This window comes from Atractosteus spatula, chromosome 2, assembly GCF_055471065.1.
Source record: "Atractosteus spatula isolate fAtrSpa1 chromosome 2, fAtrSpa1.hap1, whole genome shotgun sequence".
Lineage (NCBI taxonomy): Eukaryota > Metazoa > Chordata > Actinopteri > Semionotiformes > Lepisosteidae > Atractosteus > Atractosteus spatula.
In genome coordinates this window covers 32,086,304-32,108,301 of record NC_142707.1, presented here as the reverse complement: position 1 = coordinate 32,108,301, position 21,998 = coordinate 32,086,304, and the positions used below count along the sequence as shown (strand labels likewise).

At 38.4% G+C, this 21,998-nt stretch overlaps 1 protein-coding gene across 1 annotated transcript in view; it reads left to right on the top strand.

Annotated features, from left to right (window-relative positions):
• tulp4a (TUB like protein 4a) overlaps positions 1-21,998 on the top strand; it is a 64,698-nt gene that overhangs the window by 24,312 nt on the left and 18,388 nt on the right. The window contains exons 4-8 of the mRNA XM_088908437.1: positions 8,207-8,335; positions 11,516-11,677; positions 14,595-14,775; positions 16,918-17,052; positions 18,143-18,309. Coding sequence (XP_088764563.1) covers positions 8,207-8,335; positions 11,516-11,677; positions 14,595-14,775; positions 16,918-17,052; positions 18,143-18,309 — 774 coding nt within the window. The remainder of the gene's footprint in view (positions 1-8,206; positions 8,336-11,515; positions 11,678-14,594; positions 14,776-16,917; positions 17,053-18,142; positions 18,310-21,998) is intronic.

The following is a 21,998-nucleotide window of genomic DNA, read 5'->3' as shown; positions in this document are numbered from 1 at the left end:
ACAAGATTTAAAAAATTGTATCACAGCATTCAGGAAAAGTGGTGAGAAAAGACCTTATTCTTAGTGTTTATATCAAGTTGGAAATCTGTCACAAGATGTAGGCTTGTAGTTGTTCTAGAATTAAAATAGATAGATAGATAATACTTTATTAATCCCGTAGGGAAATTGATGTGTTACAGCAGTCCAGCCCAAGACAAGCAAAACAGACATCAGAATAGTTATAAAACAAAAGACAAACAAGATAAATAAAAATAAATAAATACATAGGTGTGTGCAAAATGTGCTGATCATAGTCACTGTAAAAACAATAAAATATGTGCAAAATGTGCATAGGTTTATACAGACTGATTGTCCAAAAAATACAATGGAGTAAACATGCTGTCCATAGAGGAGCAAATGAAGGGCTAAAAGTCCTAGCCTAGGGCAGCGTTATACACCCTGACAGCTGCCGGGAGGAAAGACCTGCGGAAACGTTCCCTTGAACACCGTAGCTGGAGCAGTCTATTGCTAAATGTGCTCCGCTGCCCAGATGCCCAAAATGATTGACCTATAATCTCTCCTCCTATGTTTTGGGAGTAATTAAATATCTTGGCATTTGGGTCAGTGCCTGAGTGTTCAGAAGGCTAATATTAAGCTTGAATAATTTTAAAAATACATTTGACTTCATTTTAGCTGACGTATGCTGTTTTGTACAATGGGACAGACTCCTCTTAGAAAGGGGGTTTTCAGATGGTAGATTGTATAAAAACACAAGTTATGCTTTAGTTGAATGAGGCTGTAAAAGTCCTTCAGAAACACTATACAACACCACATATGTAATTCTCTAGAACCATTTTTTGCAAATGACATTCCAGGCATGCAATTGTTTATAACGGTTTCATAATGAGACTTACATTCAACTTAAAGCTAAGAGCAAAATTCCAGGTACAGAGAAGTAAGGTAAAAATGAAGGAAGATCCCATTAAGGCATTGAAAGCTCAGAATGAATGCAGATACAGCTCCCTAACACTGGCCCTGGTGCTTGTGTTAAATTGTATTTTCTTGTATGTTGTTTTATCATGTGTGCTGTTAATGAAGGCGTTATGATTTAAGCCTTGTTCAAGTAAAGTGTTACCCAAACAGGTTACATTTATCAAGGCTTCATATACTAATGTTGTGTAACAGCATGTGGTGTTCTTTTCCGTTTGTATGACATTCTTCTTCTTTATCAAATTCACTGAATTAATTAAGCTTTTTTGCTATGATGACCATTGCATAACTCTGTGACCTTGTGCTGTGCTGGACTTTAAACAGATGAGCGCTGTTAGTTATTGTGGGTCATCCTATTTACTGCTCCCAGCAGTCTGCATGAAATGAAGATTTAATCGGAGGGAAACTAATGGCATCAGTAAGAGGAATAGTGCTGCCGCCACTACTACCTTATGCTTAGTTAATGACCTGGATGTGTAAAGCAGGGTGTTGAACATCTATAACGACTTAATATATTCGTAAGTTTTATTGACAAGTTTTTACCAAGCTTGAAAAGCAAAACAAAATTTTCCCCTCCCGAGCCGTGGTGGTAATGGGATAGAAATGGTGATGCTTACAGTCCTGGAAAGGTGTGGAAATTATTGCAGCATTCCCGTGACAGCGCTGTCAACGTTATCTCATTGAGGGCTAAGTAAATCACCTTCCCAGCACTGTAAGCTACAACTAGAGTCAGCAAAGGTATTTGTCAAGTTCACATAAACAGCACCTGGACCTGAAAGTATCTGAACCACCTGAAGCTGAACTCAGCGCCCAAAATTGTTAAACACCCGTTCCTCAATGTACGTAAAGGTTCCTTTTCCACAAGCCTTTACGTAACCAGAATTTTCCGCAAGTCAGAAGCAGCCCTTTCCAGCACTGGGGTATCGTAATGACTGTTCCAGATATTTAAAAATGAAAACATATGGCTTAGTGAAAAAAAAACCTTTTATTAGAATACTTAAATACCGATTGTAACTTACACTTAAAAACTGGCTCAGTTTTATCAAAAAGAAATTTAAGACCGTGTTCTAGTGTCACGTTCAATTTATACTTAACGGGTTTGGGGTTTAGAAACGTCCAAGTTGTGCAGAATAAGCTTGCAGGCCTGTTTTCTCCTGCAGCAATTGAAATGTAAAGGTATACAGCCCTAGCTTTCTTCAAATCCTCCAGATTTTTTCTGTCCCAATTTCTTGAGTCCTTAAGTTAATACGACTAAAGATCACCGTTGATGGGATTGTCGCCACAGGGAGCCGACAGTCGGGTAATCCACAGTCGGGGGATCTGGCTCGCAGATCCGTCTCGGGGGGTGTCTACAAGTACGCATCACACTGGCAACTGAAGGAACTCATGGTGGGAAAGTGTCTTGAGTTCTGTTCACACCCCTCCAGAAGCAACAAGAGAGATCGATCATACTGCAATCTAGTTCTTTACTAATGGAAAAAATGGAAAGCAAAAACGGAAGTATTTGGATATGAAGTAGTGCCGAATGGTCCAAGTGGTCTCTGTCTTTCCTCCTGTATCGTGTTAGAGCCTGATTGTAGTCATATTAATGATTTTTTTAATTCTTATCTTCCTTAGGATGGTTGTCTTCAGGTACATTTTGAAAAACGTTTTGGTATTTTGTCCTTTGATTAGCAGTGCTGATCTGTTGGCTGGATGCCTCTCTTTGATGTACGTCCACTTTAGAAGCCGGAATAATTCAGACTTGATTATGTAGTTCAAGTTATGTAGATTATGTAGTTCAAGCTGTCGCAATTAAGCCCGTGTTTTTTTATATGTAAACCTGTTTTGACTGCTGCAATTTTGTGGTTTTCAGTGCTTTTGTGTCAGTATGTTGTATATCTGGTCAAACTGATTTTAAAGTGCTCTTGCTGGTAGGATCAATATTTAAGAAACATTTGTAGTTGTTATGGTTTTGGAGACATAATTAGAAAATTGTGGATGCAAATCCAGGGTGGAAATATTGCTGGTTTATCTTTGAACAACTCAAACTGCTCCAGTATAATGTCCAGCTTTGTACAGCTCTGTTGGAATGTTGTGTATAGAAAATACGGCTTTGTATAAAAGCATCAGCCTGATATTTTTTTTATTCCTTAATACAACATTGCATGTGGCTGGATCAAAGCATGTTTTCCATCCACGGTCTGTAAAGTTTGTTGCGATCAGTCCTGTACCTGTCTAAAAATAATCTAGTGTCCTCAGACCTGCCTCCGTTAAATCTTCCAGGATTAGGCAGAAGGCCGGAGGATAAATGCGGATTTGAAGAGAAAAGCATCCCCTCTGTCCTGTGGGACACCAGGTGGATGATGCTATTGGGCTCAAGTTTTTGATGTCTGTCTAGTGTGAATGACAGTGCTGCAATATTTTCCAAACCTTATTTGTTACAGGCAATTCTCTGTTCCCTCAGCATGCCTCTCATTCAATCCACTGATCTGGCAGCATTGTTGTAAACTGCGCTGCCAGATTGTCACAAGAAGATGGAGAAAAGTATTGTGTTTGACGCATTTTAAATGCTTATCAACGATCCCATTAATAATGTAATACATCACCCCGTGACTAACTGCAGGCAGTAAGGACAGTCAGGAAACATAAATGAATGAAGAGTAACAAAAGTGCTTTTCTGGCTGCTCACTCCATAGGAACCCACATCACAAGGAAAGTGGTTTGAAGATTGAATGTCATTGTTCCCTTGTGAAAGCAAAATTAATATTGAGGATTTTGTTGACGTTTTGATATGCAAGGGTGGGAAATAAAATGCTTACTCAGCTTGTGTGGTGAAGTCCATTTGTTCAAGGTTGTGACTGCAGAAATGAGTAATACAAGACAAACCCGTGTGCTGTGGCCCACTCATCTGTGAGCTGTCTCCCACAGAGCTAGTTGAACATCCAAGTACTTCATCAGGTTTATTTGCAATGGCAGCAGCCTGGGCCTTAATGAGCATGATGGTGACTTTTACCTAAAGCAAATTAACACAAGACAGACCTGTGGAGATAAAGGACCTCTGTCGGCTTCTTCGGGCATCATACCACTTTGCCGTTTTCATTCTACGGACTGTATATAGACCTAATGCTGTGCATTTTAGTTTGAAACGGTATCTTCTTATTCTGTCAGCAATATATCAAGGCTGCGGCAGAACAGGGCTGAAGAGTGCGCTATGTAATCAGTTATATTCACAATACCAAAAAAAAAATGCTGGGTAGCACTCAAGTTAAAAAATATTAAAAGCGATTTCATAACTTACTGTATTACTGCAACCTCAACACGTTTCACAATTTATGGTGGCTTCATCTGCGAGGGCAAAATAAAACCAATTAAATCAATCAGTAACTGATGCATAATCCTGTTCTGAACTGGATGCCTTCTAAGTTTAAGCAACAAGAAAGAAACATTCATCCATTCTTAGCTGAACACTTTAAATGTAAGAGCATGTAACATAAGCTTATGAAATCCATAAAGACTGGTTTGGCCTAGCAGTCTTAGGTAGTGTTTTCCTATTGTCTTTCGGCATTATTATAAATCCTGGTTCTGTCTGACCAGTTGTCTCCCACCTTTCCCTTAACTTTTGAATATGTACGTTATGTCACATCATCATCTTCTTACCTTTTCGTCAATTTGATGGTGGGCTGCAGCGTGAATGATAAAGCCAGTTTTCCTTTGCCTATAAGGCAAAGCGAAATGTACAGCCTATATTTTTATATTGTGGTTTTGAGACCATTACAGTGAATTAAAGCATTATACCATTATAATGCAAGGGAGTGGCAGACCACTTTGCTTCACGATACAATTGTGTTTCCAAAATGGTTTCCGATGCCCACAGTAAAGTTAATATCCTGCATGTGATATAATCCACCATTCCACCACTTAAAAATTCTGCTTACTCCACTGTTTCATTTTAATCTATGCTTTTTTTTCTTTTTTAACAGCATTGTTTTTCTGTTATACGATTTAAGAATCGCCAGTTGTGTTTTTCACGTCTCGCCTCATGACTATGAACTCTGTAACCTCACACGAGAGTGTGACTCCTCCGATATGCTCTCCTTCAAGCCATTTGTCTTTTAACACATCGCAGGCAGCGCAGATTAAAGGAGAGGACAGGACAGAGAAGAAGAGAGGGAGGTAGATTTCCTTTCATTTATGGGCATCCAGGTTTTAGGGATATTTTGCACTGGAATATATTCTTTTTTTTTTAGGAGACAAGGTCTCTTTTATCTTATTTATCTTATTTATTTCTATATTTATCTTCTTGGCCCGTTGAGGCATTATGTAGGGTTTCAGGTTACTGGGTTAGCTTTCTCAGCTTTCTGGGTCTTAAGAACCTAGGCCTCCAAGAAACATTGTTCTGTAAATAGCTTTGTTTCATGTTGTATGGATGTAAAATTTCATGTCCTTTAGTTTGTGTTATTGTTAATAAATGTATTATTTTGTTTTCTCACTCTTTTTTTCTCAGACCTGCCTGCCCCCCCTATTTGTGACAGAATTAATCTAATAATTTTCAGTTGCCTCCAATCATGTAATTTAGTTGCAGTGGTATACACGCATCTTTGGGGAGGGGAAGAGGGACCTCAGGTGATTGAACAATAACATTTTATGAAAATAATTTGTAAGTCATAATGCATAACAGCTGTTTTTAGTCATTTTAAATTTCTAATTGCTCATGTTTTCGATAAGCGGGTTAAATTAAGCAGTTTAACACAAACCTTCTTTATGTATATAGCTGCTACAGTGTTTTGTGAGCTGGTATGATATACTGTACATGTCCAAAGGAAACAAGCTTACATACAACATTATTCATAACATTTCTTAAAATACTAGCTTGTTTTTTAGTGTTTTAAAGTACAGTAAATGCACCCACAAACGATGAATGTTTTTCCATGAGCAAGAAACTTGCAGGATGCCTTAAAAAGTTGTTGTACCAACAATTCTGGAGCTTTTTGATGTTGTATTCTGTTTCTTCACGTATAGTAACACACTTAATGTCTCTTCCTAGTGTAATGTTGTGCCATTTGGTAACTCTTTTCTGCAGAAATCGAGCACAGTCTTAACAGCCCTCCCCGTCATCAGTCCTGAAAATGTCTAATCTTTAAGCCATCCTCATGATTATTGCTCTGCAGTGTTTACCATCTGAAAATGCCTTTATTCACTCTGTCCACCACACTGCGTTTAATTGAGTCAAATTCTGTTAATGTGGGAAATGGGAGCGAAGACTTGAGCATTGTGGAACCTGCAGGGTTCCCACGCTCATGGCAATCCTGGAAAAGTTATGGAAAATGAAATTTCATTTTCCGGACCTGGAAAAGTTTTGAAAGGAAAAATGATAAAATATCCATTACGTTTTGGAAAAGTCATGGACATTTTTTTAATTGACCCCAAATTACCATGGCTGTATCATGTCATTTTGTTCATAAGTTAGCAAACTTTTAAAAAGAGGCTACAGTGTTGCTGTTGCCAACATGACACATTATAGTGTCGCGTCTCACGGGAATTTTATAGTGAGCCGTAGGCTAGCCTGGTGCCCATCTAAAATGCCGGTTAAATGTGTTTTCAGTGACCTCTGGTTAGCTGATGAAAAATACAAGCTATGGGTCCAGGAAGATGAAGACCCAGGACGTGCGAGATGTAAATTATGCAGGAAAAGAAGTTATGGAAAAGTCATAGAAAAGTTTTGGAATTTTGTGGGTAAAAATGAGTGGGAACCCTGAACCAGTACCTCACTATAACTGGGTTTGCCTCCCAAAACTAAGTTACACTTACTTTACAAGGTAACCTTATTCATATTTCATTACACACTCGGAAGCTTTAATTTTTAGTTCATGAGCTCTGCTCTCAAGATGCCATTATAATGTAGCCATTAAGATTTGATCATGGCTCCTTGCCATTGGTGTCAAACTATAGGAGAGCAATAGTGTAACAGTGTTGGGGAAAGGCAAAAGAAGGTTGTAGTTGTAGAAACAAACTTTTCCAGTGACTTGCTAAGACTCATTGGCCCCATTCATTCTTCCAGGATTGATTGCTCCTTTAGTTCAGATTAACAAATACCTCTCTAACCAGCTGTATTGAAATGCTTCAAATTTACATGATGTGATGGCCTCAAAGTATCATTAGGCAGTTGAATTTAATTCTTTCAGGATTGTCAAAAAGTGTGGAATTTGTGGTAATTAAGAGTTCCCATTTCTATGAAAAAAAGTCCTTAATTTCTGAAAGGTTTTTCTGTGTGGTGCTTCTACACACAAAGATTTCTTTGCAAACAAGTTACACATCCCATTTACCAAGCTTGTCATCCAGGCTGTCATAGTTAATTGACTGAGTTCTTTCATTGGAGTTCGTGTCTGGCTTAGACCGTAAAAAATAGAGATTACGTAGCCCGTATGTGTTAAAAAACACAATTCGAAATATGCCTGACATGGTATTTTTTTTCATATTGGTTGTTCTGAGTAACATATTCACAATTTTGCTTGTAAAATTGAAATTCGGCCCACCAAGCTACCAATTGAGTGAATCACTCTGTGCTTCACACAGTCACGCATGAGCCACTAAGGAATGCTTCGAGTGGAAACTCTTAATGTCTCTTTCAGGAAAGTGCTACTGAATATTCAGTTTCTGAAGCGTGCACTTAGAACACTTAAATGCCGTGTTCACATTATTCCAAGGTAGTAGGCAATGCTAGCGAAAGAGAACAATTTGTTCCTTGGCAGTTTTAACAGGATTAAAGAAAACAAATTTATGATAATTTTACTAGATTTCATTTTGCCGCGAACTCTTGCATGAGCTGGGATATATAGGACTGTCAGAGAAACTAATACATGGGCCCTGTTCTGCCTCTCGCATGGATACGCCCTTGAGGCACAATGTCAAATTGGAAGCGGCAAATTATCCTTTCACCTTGATTTATGAAAAATAAATCTGCAGTCTCTCGCATTTAAGAACCTGTGTAGTACTTGAGTCTTGTAATTACAGAAACACTCGACATGATTTGTTCTCCTTCAGGTTTGGGTTTTGCCAAATGTTCAGCTCTTTCCAGTAGGTAGACTTCCGCAGGTTTTCATTTCACCGTTTGAAGTTTCACATTGTTTTCCTAGCTTCAATTATTTTCTGTGCGTTGTAATTTTATGGCAGAGCACGTCGCTGAGTTTTGAATCAGAGTGGTTTTGTATGTCCAATCTTGTTTCAGTCTGATGCTGTGATGTCCCTCACTTTTCAGGTGGTACTGGTGCGATGGAACGAACCCTTTCAGAAACTGGCTACGTGCGACGCGGATGGAGGAATATTCGTCTGGATCCAGTACGAAGGCAGGTGGTCTGTGGAGCTCGTGAACGATCGGGGTGCCCAGGTGAGGAGGCAGGGCTGGCTCCTTGATTTTTCCCCGCTAGGTGGAGGCACCATATAGAAATGTTTGAAGGGAAGATGGTTGAAATCGGAAAGTTAGTCCATCAGCCAAGTAAAGATTCCAAAACCAGTAGTTGCTAGTGTCTTGTATAGTGACTAGATGATGTTTTCATACTGAAAATGCTATACTGGTGGGCAAATTGATGTTTATTCTTTTAAAAAACTCTTGTCAGAGTTCTAATTCAGGCTTCTCCTCACTGGTGGAGGCAGGCAGCTTTGTGCTGTGCCAGTGCTGCCATGGGGTAGTTTCCATTTTTCTGGAACTTTTTGTGCTTGCAGAGAACCTCATTTCCCTGCTAGATGTTTACAACATGGCTAGATGATTTAAGTAAGAAATAATCCATAGCATCTTAGTAAACACCAGTGCGAGATTCTGTATAAAAAAGTTTGAAAGAACTCCCTTCTAAGGGTTAGATGGTGCTTAATTTTTCTATACCACAAAGGCTAAAGGAAATTGTGAAAACATAGGGTAATTTATAATTATATGTTAATGCAACCTTTAATGTAACTAACTTTTTTGAATAAGGTATTAAAAAATCGTTTGAATCTTTAAAAATGGAGTTGGGGGCCTGGAAATTCTGTGCCTGTGGTCTTCAGGAAAGGCTAAGAATAGAATCCAAAATGCTGTTTTCCACATAGTCGCTACTGGAATATTTTCTGAGAGAAGTCACAAGGCGAGAGACATACCTAGAAGACAAGGCAGGGTAATAATGTGGGAGAGCTGTACTTCTCTTTTTATAGTCAAGAATGTCAGTTAAATGCCTCCAGTGTATTTCAAAATGCACAGTAACCGCGATCTCAGTCCCCCTGTGCTGTAATGCAAAAATAGTAACAATTAAAAATGTTTCACGCTGCAATACACTATCTAAATATATGAATGCTAATATTCATGTACTCATAATATGTGCTTTTTTATAACTGCACCGCTGTTCAAATGTTTTCAGAAAGGAATATAATTCATATTGTAAGTGGACCAAATTAATACTGCTTTAATATGTTTTCAGTTTTAACTGGTTTTCTTTAGGTAGCACACCAGAGTCAAGTTGCTCTGAATGTAATAAAGCTGTTTGTCAAAGTCAGAGAGTTGTAGTGTGGAGGCTCTCTCTAATGTGCCCTCTGAAAATAGATATTGGATGACAGGATGGAAAGTTGTTTTTTTAGAACGTCTAGACCTACATCTTGTATTCTGACAAACACAACAAATCAAGTCCTTTGTAACTAGAGCACTGTAGAAGCGCAGCGAGTAAAAATGCAGTATATCTGTAATTTGCCTTCAGTACATACATATTACAGAGGTAACAAAAGAAAAAAGAAGCAGTAAAGGCAAGAGCCAGATTTAATTTTACTTTACAAGCTGTATTGAAAGTATAGGACTTGAACAGTGTTGTAGAAATCTTAGCAGGTCGCAGTGGCTCTAATGAAATTGTAATCTCCTCAGAGGTGGTACCACATGTGATAAGTCTGTGGCCTATTATAGCTTGTCTTCAGCAGACAAAGAAGGCCTGAATCCACAGGTTTTATAAATAAATCTCTAAAATAATCTGGAGCTAGAGCGTTGTTACTTTATACTTGAACAGGCAAAGCGTAACTAGACCTACTGCACAGGGAGCCAGTGCAATTTAAATGGGACAGAAGTTATGTGATGATGCAGAGTACATTTCGTATACAAACCACACAGTTGTGGACATTTATGCCATTTAGTATTTGGAAGACAGGGAAACATTAAAATGTCCTAGTAATTTAACCTTTATGAAGTAAAGTACTATATAATGTATGAATATTTAAGGATCAAATGTATGAAGCATGTTTGAACTGTGCAGTGTTCAACAAAGTGAAGTGTCCTTGTGGCGTTCTTAACATGTTTAAAAAAAAGTAAAAAATGACAGCAGATTTCTATCAGCGATTTGATTTCAGCAGTACAACAAAAACACTGAAGTAACCAGCTGTGAAAAGTGGATGTTAGAAGAATATGAAAAATAATCTTTTACAGTAATTAATCTTAAAAATGTTGTTCTACATTCCTATCTTCCTTGGAAGACACAAAAAAAGGGCAGAAACCTCAGTGATGGTATCGCGGTCAAGTTTGCTTGAGTACCAAATCAGAATACCAGTGATTCCCAAAGAGTATAATGGCAAATAACTTGACCAAGCGGCTACATGTATACACCGAAGAGCAAGGATCCCAGCACAGTACCCTGTGGAACACCCTGACAGCCAGATCAATGAACGGATGTTGCAGTGACCCCTCAATTTTCACAGCAGGATGCCTTGTGTCAAAAGCAGCACTTAAATACACAAAAAGAAGAATATTAAGTGGTCCAGAGTCAAAAGACATCAACAAGTCATTATCTCAACCAGGGCTTTTTCATTCCTGTATCTAAACCTCAAATGAAAAGGTTCACATACTGTTGCTGACAAGATGCAGAATGAAATTGCAGTGGAAACTGCCTCTGCACACTTCAGAATTTGTACAAGAAAAGGTTGGGAATAGGAAGGTAGATGTTTCCTATTTAGGTCCAGGCCAGGTTTGAGGTATTATATAGGCTATTTGAAATGTGTTTTTTGTTGTTGTTGTTGTTGTTTTTCTGCTTTTATTTAATCAATGGAAAAGAATTGGTGGATAATTTCCACCATCTAGGCATTTTGTGTCAAAGTTATGAATTTACCACAAACCTCTGAATTAAATAAGCATTTTAGCAAGATCTAAAAATGTGCTCGAAAGCCATTAGATCAGGATAGTACCTGCAGTAGATTTACAGTAGATATTTTTTCTTTAAGAAATTATTGAAGTTTACATGATGTTCATGTTTTCATTTCATTTGGATGTGAAGTAAAAACAGATAAAGACTGCATGATAATCTTGGTATAGGACATGATGTGGCATTCAGTTGTGAGTGAGCATGCATGGCAGTTAAATACTTAATTTGTAACCTAAATAATTTTCTTTTTGCTCTTGGTACTTGAAAGAGAACCAGGAACAGGATGTACAGTATGCCTGTAAAAAAATTTTTTGTGTATCGGACTTAATATACCTGAGTGGGTTGCCTGGAATTTTAAACAAGAAATGATTTTTTAAATTAAAAATGATTCAATTAAAGAGCGATATGTTCTGTCTTCTTCAAAGGTCAGTGACTTCACCTGGAGCCATGATGGGACCCAGGCCCTCATCTCCTACAGGGATGGCTTTGTGCTGGTTGGCTCAGTCAGCGGACAAAGACATTGGTCCTCAGAGATTAATCTTGAGAGCCAGATAACCTGTGGCATATGGACACCAGATGACCAACAGGTAGAGTTGTGCTCTGTTTTGAGTCTCAGTTTTCAAGAAAGAATGAAATTGCAGTGGCATAACAGATCAGTTTGTGTTAGTAAGGAGTTTTTTTAGTTTAAACGCTGATGGTTAAAGGGCTGTGTGAGTCCATTCTTATAGAGAAAATAAAGCTAAACATGAATTATTACTTATCCTTACTTGAATTATTGCAGCACACAAATAGAAAAGAGGAGAAAAAATTTGAAGTGTTCGTTCCTAAGGCATGAACTTGGACTTGACCAAATGCTGAGTAACATTTTGACTTTGTTTTATGCTAAAACACAAAGTGGCGTATACATAGGTTAACAGCTGCTTTAGTACCTTAGGTGCAAGTTTCTTAAAATAGATTTGAAATATTTATTTATTTCAAAATTGGAAATAAGGGGCGATTTTAAATCAAGAAGTCTTTAAAGGCTACATACATGTTTATAAACAAAATGGATCTTATATAAGAATACTGAAATACATCTCTTTAACTTAAATGTGTAACATTTAAAGAAGTCTTGATTATTTTAATAATCAGATTTACACCAGCATGATTGTTGACAGCCTTTTTGTGAGATGCTCATTCATACATTAACAGTACAGGTTTTAGCAGGTGTTTAGTGTTGGTGAGAAATATTATGTTAATTAGTTTACACCTCATTTAACCCTGTAATGAGAAATTCAGTTTTATCTTTATTAAAGCGACGACATTATGGCTAAACTGCAATGGAGCTCTTAGTCTGAATACTAATGCTGGAGGACTGACTGAATAAATTGTGACCCTGAAATACGCAGACAACATTCTAATGAATTTAATTAGTTTCTGTTTGTTTTATATTGATTACATTCTGCTTTAAAGACACATGCATAACGCTGAAATAGAGCTGGAAACAAAGAATCAATGGGAAGACTGATATATCTAGCATTATGATAACTGGACGTATTTTATTATGATGTTTGTCTTCGAAGAACATAATCCAGAGCAATTGTACCCACAGCTCCTTAATAAATTGGTTGTGTGCTGTATTGGTTTATTTTATGATAGCCAGCTTCATTACTGCTCACTTGAGCAGTTGGTTCTATGACAGAGTTAATATTACACTGTAGACTTATTAAAGAACTTAAATATTGAAACCTGTTCTCACTGTGAGAATTGCTCATTGCTCTTCACTTATTATGTATTATTACTCTCGTCTACTTATTCAAATCAATTTTGAAATCTTGGAAAAAGTGAAAACCCATGAAGTACGTGGAATGGGGAGTGAAATTGCAGCAGACTCCCTAAAGAAATGATTAAAATCCCAATGTGGCGGAGCGGTGGCACTGTGGCTGGAAGGTTGCCGGTTCGAATCCCGCGGCCGGCAGAGGAATCCTATTCCGTTGGGCCCCTGAGCAAGGCCCTTAACCCCAGCTGCTCCAGGGGCGCCGTATAAATGGCTGACCCTGCGCTCTAAACCCCGAGCTTCTCTCTCCCTGTCAGTGTATCTGTGTGTCTCATGGAGAGCAAGTTGGGGTATGCGACAAGACAAATTCCTAATACAAGGAATTGTATATTAAGATAAGATCTTATCTTATACTTCACTTTTAAGCACATGACACAAAGGGCATCAGAATACAGTTTTATTTCTCTCATTATTACAGGAAGAATTTGAAGTCGGTCTAGCTTAATTTCTGAATAGTTCTTCTCTCTTTGAGGTGCAAGTCTATAGTGAGTCATGCAAAAGAAGACTGTCACATCTTGTCAGTTTGCATGGTCCAGGCTAACATAACATGAATGTCAAGATTGCTGAAGGCATTGTTTTATGCTTCAGAAACTACTATTTTGGTGTTTGCTCACAGAATGTTTAAATGTATTTGTCCTATGAATTGTTATTTGCTCACAGAGAGCACAACAAACATCTGAGTCAATTTAAAGATGTTTTACTCTACAAAATATACTGAATGTTAATTTTCCTCCTGATCTTTATACCAGTTCTTAAAATCTGTGTCTATGTGATCACCTCTGTTATACAAAATAGTGAGATTGTTCTTAAAATTAAGCATTGTTGTTTTATAAAATGCTGAAGGAGACATTATAAATGCAAAAATTGCTAACGATTCCCCTATTCATTTGTAGTGTTTTTAATGTATCACATCATATTTTCTGTTTTTATTTTGTGAAAACACATTGTAGACTGTTGCTTTAGTGTTAGTGGGATAGATTGCGGCAGATTTGATGTGACTAAAGCAGATTTAAACTACAAGTGACCTGATCCTCTTAAACATATCAAGTTATTTTCTTTCCAGTTCAATCGCGGAAATGCTGTGGCATTTTATATAATGTCGGAACTGCCTGTCATTGTAAATGGGATATTTTGAGCTTTCTCAAATTCCTGCGTTGATGTAATTTCCATATATAGTGTACATGTTCAGAATTGTGGGTCATTTCTATATTATTAGCTTTTTTTGTGGTGGCTGCTGCATTTTAATATTTATTTCATTTTGGATTGTGCCTCAAGGCCCAGCATTGCACAGAACTCTCTGACATCTGAATGTATGCTGCAAAATATTTTTGAGGTAATTTACTGTTCTTGAGAAAGTATTTGCCCCCTTTCAGATGTTCTTAATTTTTTATTTTTTCCCCAATGAATGTTAACCGAGATTTGTGTGAGTTGGTATTTCTTGAATTGATTTCATGAACGTTGTCATCCAATGTCCTATGTCTCCGTGTAACAAGTTAACGCCTTCCTTGTTCAATTAATTAAATTGAAGAGATAACTAGGGCCAGCTGAGCAAATACTCTATTAAACAACCATTTGGGATTAAGGCCAGCGCGCGCTGTAAGTCACCCTTAGGGTTTTAATAGCAATTCCAGCATCTCGGAAGGGTCCGGAAACACTGTGTTCTCACTGGCTCATGTGGACCCCTGCAGGTGCTGTTTGGCACCGCGGACGGACAGGTGATCGTGATGGATTGCCATGGGCGCATGCTGGCCCACGTGCTGCTCCACGAGTCCGAGGGCATTGTGAGCATGTCCTGGAACTACCCCAGCTTCCTGGTGGAGGACAGCAGCGAGAGCGACACGGACTCGGACGACTATGCCCCGCCACAAGGTAATCCCATGAACTGGGATGCGTCTCGCCAAGAGAACCAGTTTCCGAAACTTCAGGAAAGCTTTCCAACTGGTTGTGTGGTCACAACCCACAGTTGTATACTGTGCTGGATATTTAATGCTGTATTCCAGCAGTGCAGACCAGGATAATATTGTGCCGTTTGATTTTCATTGCCAACTGATTTCCCCACACAAAAGACCTGGAAATAGAACACATTTTGGTTTTCTTTTCTTAGATCTATTCTGCTACTTAAAATTACACACACAGCAATTAAGAAGTTGGTAAGTATTCTTTACAACAAAAATCTGTGATATTTGCTTAATATTCACTTTATTATATGAAGCTCATTTAAAGCAGCTGCCTTTTTGTCTGCAATTTACTTGTTTAAGTACGACGAGAAGTTTTGATATGTACTGTATATATACAGTATTAAAGCTTTTATCTATATTTGTGCACCTCATTACCTATGGAGTATGGAAGGACAAAGGCTATGACAGTGTATCTGGGGTCAAATGTGCTCTTCTGAATTTCTACATACAAAGCTGAGGTCTGTGGGCTGAGGGTAGTCACAGAGTGCTCATGGGATTGTGGCTAGTAGGAACATCACCAAGTCACTAAGGTGTTCAGGGTCCTTCTTTGATTAAAAAAATATGGTGTCAATTATATTCCTCCGTTTGGAACAGCCAGTGGTGTGTTTTTATTTTTTAGTACAGATGGTCAATTAGGAATAGTTTTTCTGTGTTCAGGGCTGGGTTAGTGCTGGGATGTGTAACTGTAATTGTTTTTTGTAGACTAGGAAGTGCTCTAGGAATTCATGTTCTTACAATGTTAAGCAAAGAATATGACTACTTGATCATTATAGGTCCTATCATTCGTAAGAACAGAGGTATTAACTGCGGTATCCTGGCTAAATTTGACTTTGAGCTGGCACAATCTGGTCAATTTATTTTTTTAAGGCAGCAAAACCATTGTAAAATATTATTCTTTGATATTATTGGAATGCAGATTAATCAGTATTGGTATTAGTGTATTGTTGACTCCTCAGGGGAGTTGTTCTTTACCTCAGCAGAACAGGTCCAGCCTCATACAAGTAATTAAGTGGATGGGTATACTGGCATGTTTGCTTTCCAGAACCAAAGAATTGTGCAGTAAAGTGAAATTGACCATACTTGTTCCAGTAACACAAAACTAGGTTTAGCTGATGGGCTAAGACGTCATATAAATATATATATACACAAATTTAGAAAAACAGTATTCATCACAGTATTCTTCCTTTCCCTAAAGAAAGCACTCTGTCATTGTATATGTGATCCAGATATCTCTCTATATTTCCTTCTTTTTTCATACAACGATGATAGTGATACTTTGGTTTCTTTAATATACATAACAGCATTTTGTCTTGATTTGCCTGTAGCTTAACATAAATGTTTTTTTTTAATTGCACTCCTGATAATAGTAATTACTGTTTCATTCCAGAACTAAGACATTAACTTATACCTCTTTTTGGTGTTTCATCAGTGATGAATCATTTCAGTGTAGCGCTCAAGTATGTGTGTATATATATATTTATATGAAGCATGTGTACTACTCCCACGTGATTATTTTTGATAAATCATAGAGAGATGCATGCTTTCTCTAAAGTAAAACTAGTGTTAAAGAATATTCTTCAAAGACTACATATGAAAACAACTTGGGTTCTGTGCTTTGAATGAAGGGTAACTTGAAATGTGTAGTGGACCTACTATAGAGATTCTGTATGATCTGTGCACTCATAAAAAATATTCACTAAAGACAGCTGCCAGAGATAAGGGTATGTAGTTGTCCAAATTCTTTGCTTAAAGATAATTTAGAAATCTGTTTTGGGTGCATCATTGAATGTGGTGTGTTTTATGGTAAAACATTCTTGTGACATATGGTGACATGTGAACATTCGTAAATAGCTTTGAAATCCTTGAGCACTGAATGGCCTTTATGAATTGCTGAATTTTGTTGAACTGAAACAAGTCACTGTGACTTTTCGAGTAAATGTTGTAGTGTAGCATTGTGAGAAAGACTTAGGGAAGGATGTGACACAGTTCTCAACTTTCAGAATATCTTTAAGACAAAATATTGAAATCTTTAAATGGTCATTCATTTTCCTAGATGGTCCAACTGTCTATCCAATTCCAGTACAGAACATCAAACCTTTGCTAACCGTCAGCTTCACATCTGGGGACATCAGTTTAATGAATAACTATGATGACCTCTCACCTGCTGTGATCCACTCAGGACTGAAGGGTATGTGCACCTCAGAAGGACTATAGTGATCATTTTCATTTGGTATTGTCTTGGTGTTTTTAGAGTATGTACACTATTTATTGTCTATATAGAAAATTCTTCTATAGGTCTTTGATGAGTTTACAAATTGCCTTACTCCTCTTACTGTACTGTGGGTCTTTATCCCTCTGTTATATTTTATTTTTAAGGGTTTAACCATCAATGCAACACAGTATGCAGTAAGCTTTTGTTTTTTTTATTTCTTTGTTACTTTTTTATATATTCTAATTCTATTAATTAGAATGACAATACACACACTAAACAACACAAAGCTTAAACATACAACATACAAGTAACATACAAGCTGTTTACAAACTACGTCTTTACCAATCAGGAAACCCTAGACTGCTACCAAATATTTAAATCCTATACAACACCTACACAGGCCAACAAGAGAGATAAATCTGCCTTCTAAACCAAACAGAATGTGATCCACAGTTAAATTTCTCTCTGTGCACTTGGATAATACAAAATGAAGGAGAATTTTATCTCCCCATTTCAACAAATGAACCCACTGACCCGAGAGGCCCTTTGTAGGTTTTTTTATACAGGAAATCAAAGTCTCCTAAAATCAACAGAATGGCAAGCTTTCTTAACAACGTTCAAATACTTAACTAGAATCTAGTGTTTACGGATGAGCTGGACAGTGACTTCCCACAGGCTCACTTCTCCCACTGGGTACTTTCCTCTCTCTTCTCTCTCATTCTCTTCTTTCCGTGTTCTCTTGTCTTTCTTTCTTCTCTCTGTCTCTGGACTGTTGATGACACTTTCATCATTTACCCAAAACTTGATTAACCAAGGTAAACCAGACAATTCATTTGATCAGTGTGTCTCACACCCAGCACCACTAAGTAAACACTGTTTACTTATTCTTGCTCTGAAGCTCCGAGAACTTCAAATGTTTATCCTAGACAGGTGTTAACCATTGTATCTAGAGTCTTAAAGACACGTCAGTAGCCACTTCCAAGAACTGTAACAGTACTGTATAGTATAAACTTGTCTTGTCCTTTCTTGACTGCTTGGGTTATTGAGACTGGTACTGTGTTCTCAGACGTGGTTGTGCAGTGGTGCTCGCAGGGTGACCTCCTGGCTGTGGCTGGGGTTGAGAGGCACGGTATGCCTGCAGATCCAGGATGTATGCCCAGCATGAGGAACGCGCTGGTCAAGTTCTACAATGTCTCTGGAGAGCATATCTACACCCTGGAGACCCCCGCCCAGGTGAGTGGGGTGGTGAGTCTGTTTTTTGTAATCACCCCGGCAAATCAGTTTACATCCTTAAGTCTCCCTCTGCCTGTAGTAATCAGAGAGGCTGGACAGATAAAGGCAGATAAAGTTTCTTCTCCGTAAATATTCAAGAGCAAGGCTAAAAACGATTGGGTTGAAATAGTTATAAATACAAAAAGTCTATTAAACACAAACCTAATGTGCTTTTAATTAGTTTTGATAGCAGTCTTAATGTACCTTTAGACCAGTGGCACAAATCCATAAAACCGTGAGCTTTCACTACAGTGTTTCCCTATACTGCATGGTAAGTCTCACACGCACAAGCTCATCTTCCTGACTGGCCACATAGCATCACTCTGAAGACGATTTGGCAGCCGTCATTGTAAGTATTGTAAATAATGCAGTACTACTGATGCATTTTCCCTTATGAAAAATGTATGGAGGAGGACTCAGTTCAAAGTTGCAGTCTCACTTTTGAGTTACAGAAGCATCAATGTTAATACATACTGTATTGTGATCTAGTAATTAGTAACTTATGGCCTTGTCTTGAGTTGTGCAGATTCTGTACTTTTATAATTTTCTGCCTGGAGCCCTAGCCCTATTTTTGATAAGACAGAATTGATTGGTGATATACATGCTCTGCGGGCTGGCTGACAGAAGCTAACACTGGCAAGAGAAAGGGTACATGTTCCCTGAACCTGTCGACATGGCTGTCAGAGCTCTGGTACTGCAGGGGAGATATTGTCACTGCACTTCACTGCCCACTGAGAGGTTTCAGGGAGAGAAGTCACTGGCGCCAATTGCCCAGGAGGACAAGTATACAGGTCAAGCGCAGCCTTGAGACTCTGACTGGCAGCAGGGAGAGATGTCTCTTTTTTTTTTTAAGAAACAGGAAAAGTGTGAGGCCCTAAAATTTTTTTCTGTGTCTCCTGTTGTCAGTTGCAAGCTTAACAAAAGCCACTTATTGTTCAGAACTATTTTAACACAATCTGTCAATTACTGTTCTATGAGTTTATGTGATAGTCACGGTTCCATGCGAGGTTGTGTCCCCCGCTGCCCGTTCTGGCCCCCACACCTGGGGCGCGAACCCGGGTCTCCGGCGTAACGCAACAGGGCACCAACCGCGTGAGCTAAAGGAGACCTCCCTCAGCCCAGGCAGCTGAGGACCCTGATACGCGCAGTGAGGGTGCTGACGTCACCACACTAGCTCCGCTACACTTACACCACTCAAATGCCACCAAGATCTCTCTTCTTCCCTTTGCAACCCAGGCATATCAAGAAAACTTGAATAAACCCATGTAAGAGCTCCTAACACAATAAAAGGGGCGGTGCGGTGGCTCTATGGCTAAGGATCTACGCCAGTGGCTGGAAGGTTGCCGGTTCGAATTCCGCGGATGGCAGAGGAATCCTACTCTGTGGGCCCCTGAGCAAGGCCCTTAACCCCAACTGCTCCAGGGGCGCCGTATAAATGGCTGACCCTGCGCTCTGACCCCAAGCTTCTCTCCCTGTCTGTGTGTCTCATGGAGAGCAAGTTGGGGTATGCAAAAAAGACCAACTCCTAATACAAGAAATTGTATATGGCCAATAAAATGATCTTATCTTATACCATGATACAAACCAGGTGAGCTAATTAGTTACATATAATCCTCTGAGTCTCCCTCTAGGGTGGCCTCTAGTGGCAGTCTCGGTGTAGTCACAGGCTACTCGGGTTGCTTGCCACAATGTTTTATGTATGGAATACTGTATGTTAATTAAATTAAGAGGAAGCCAGATATTAACCTCTATTTTAGTTAGTGGGTGTGTTTTGAAACTTTTAATTTTCAGTTTTAATTCTTAAGCTGAATTTGTGAGAGAGAAGGAAATACAGAGCAAGCTATGTCAAATGAAATGTCTAAAACCCACATAAAGGTGTAAAAGGCCAATAAATCTAGTGCACACTACACCTTGTAATCTATTGTAACATTTCTGGTGATCCCATCTGAGGTAATGTGGGAAGATGAGATGCTTGTTCCTTTCATGTACCAAGACACACTCACACATTTGCTGGGGAACACTGCTTAGCCAATCATGTCAGTCCAACACATAACCTGAAATTCCTTAATGGTCATAAAATAGCAATGTAGCACAGAAATGTAATCAGTTTCAGGTTTGATATGAAAAACAATATATGTACTCAGTATTATTTTAACTCCACAGCTGTCTTTACAGATTTTTATAAAATAACCTGGAAATACTCGGCATCTGATTTTGATTGAATATATATAAAAGCAGAGATAAAAGCCAGAAATATCCTTAAATTTACTGCAAGAAATGCATTAATAATTTAAGTGAATACTTGCTGCTTAAAAAAACTAAAGTCTTCAAACATTTAGAATCCCAGTGCTTGCCGAGTCTAAACTTGGCAGTTCGCAATTCAATCATACTGTAAATGTTTGCATTCATTCTGAGTCTCGTGTTTTTCCAACATCAACCATCAAGGCAGATGCTAATAATAGAAGTAGTGATATGTCAAGCCCTCCTACAATTATCGTGAGTGAATTTATTCATCATGATCTGACTGTACATTGTCACTTACGGCAGTACTCATCCAGATTACAGGAACTCTTATTTGAGGAGCTCAAGCTGTCTTTACAAAGTCCTTCACAGGCAGGGATATAATGACAATAGACATAGACAACGATAAGGAATGACAGTTCAGACAATAGAATAATAAAGAAATACATTATTTGGAAAAAGAGTTTGGTTGTCATTGAAGTCCAGACAGAACAATGTTTTTCTTTCTTCATGTAGTTTGCCATTGAAGAATGGCTTGTGTTAGTCACGTAATAAGACCTGAATAGAACTTTGAAAATGAGAAAGGTCTCATGGGTTGGTTGTTTGTGTATTTGAATGCACCCATTATCAGAAGTCCCTTTCTCCTGGTAAGGACTGCAGCAACCTGGAGCCTGTCTAGGTTATATAGTATAGGACACACAGTGAGACCAGTCCATCCTGGTAAGGATGACAGTCTACTGTATTTGTATCCACACCTATATGTACACACAGAGGGACAGTTTAGAAACCCCTAAATACTTGGCCACACATATTTTTGAAAATTGCAAGGAAACCAGCGCACTCATTGAAAGCCCAGAAAAACCCTTCACAAGAAGCGCTCCAGTCCAGAATTTCAGAACCAAACCACGACACAAAGGTTGTGAGGCAAGAGCTCACAGTCATGTTACTGTGTCACCTATATATGAACGTCTTAAAGCTCTCTGTGCACAGTAGTGACAGTGTAAGTTGTGTGAGCTTTCCACCTCAGATATTACTTTAGTTCCCAATTCTCTTAACAGACTGACATCAATCATTGGATCTTTCAATATCAAGATGACCAGGGAGTCTTAATTTTTGTGGACAATTACATGTATTACTGGAGTCATAGTACTGGAGCTTATATTCAGAATATTTTCATCTGTACACTAAAAAAAACTACTGGTATTTGTCACTTGATCTATTTCATGTTGACTACAGTGCAACACTAATGAACAGTGTTTTATTTTGAGTTAATTTACAGTTAACGACCGGTCTGTTCAACTGCGTATTTTCCATACACGGGTCAGTTTTTTTGTGTGCGGTTGTGTAGAATGCTCCTATACTTACGTATTTATTAACAATCACAACATAATTACTGCTATTCTGTGCTG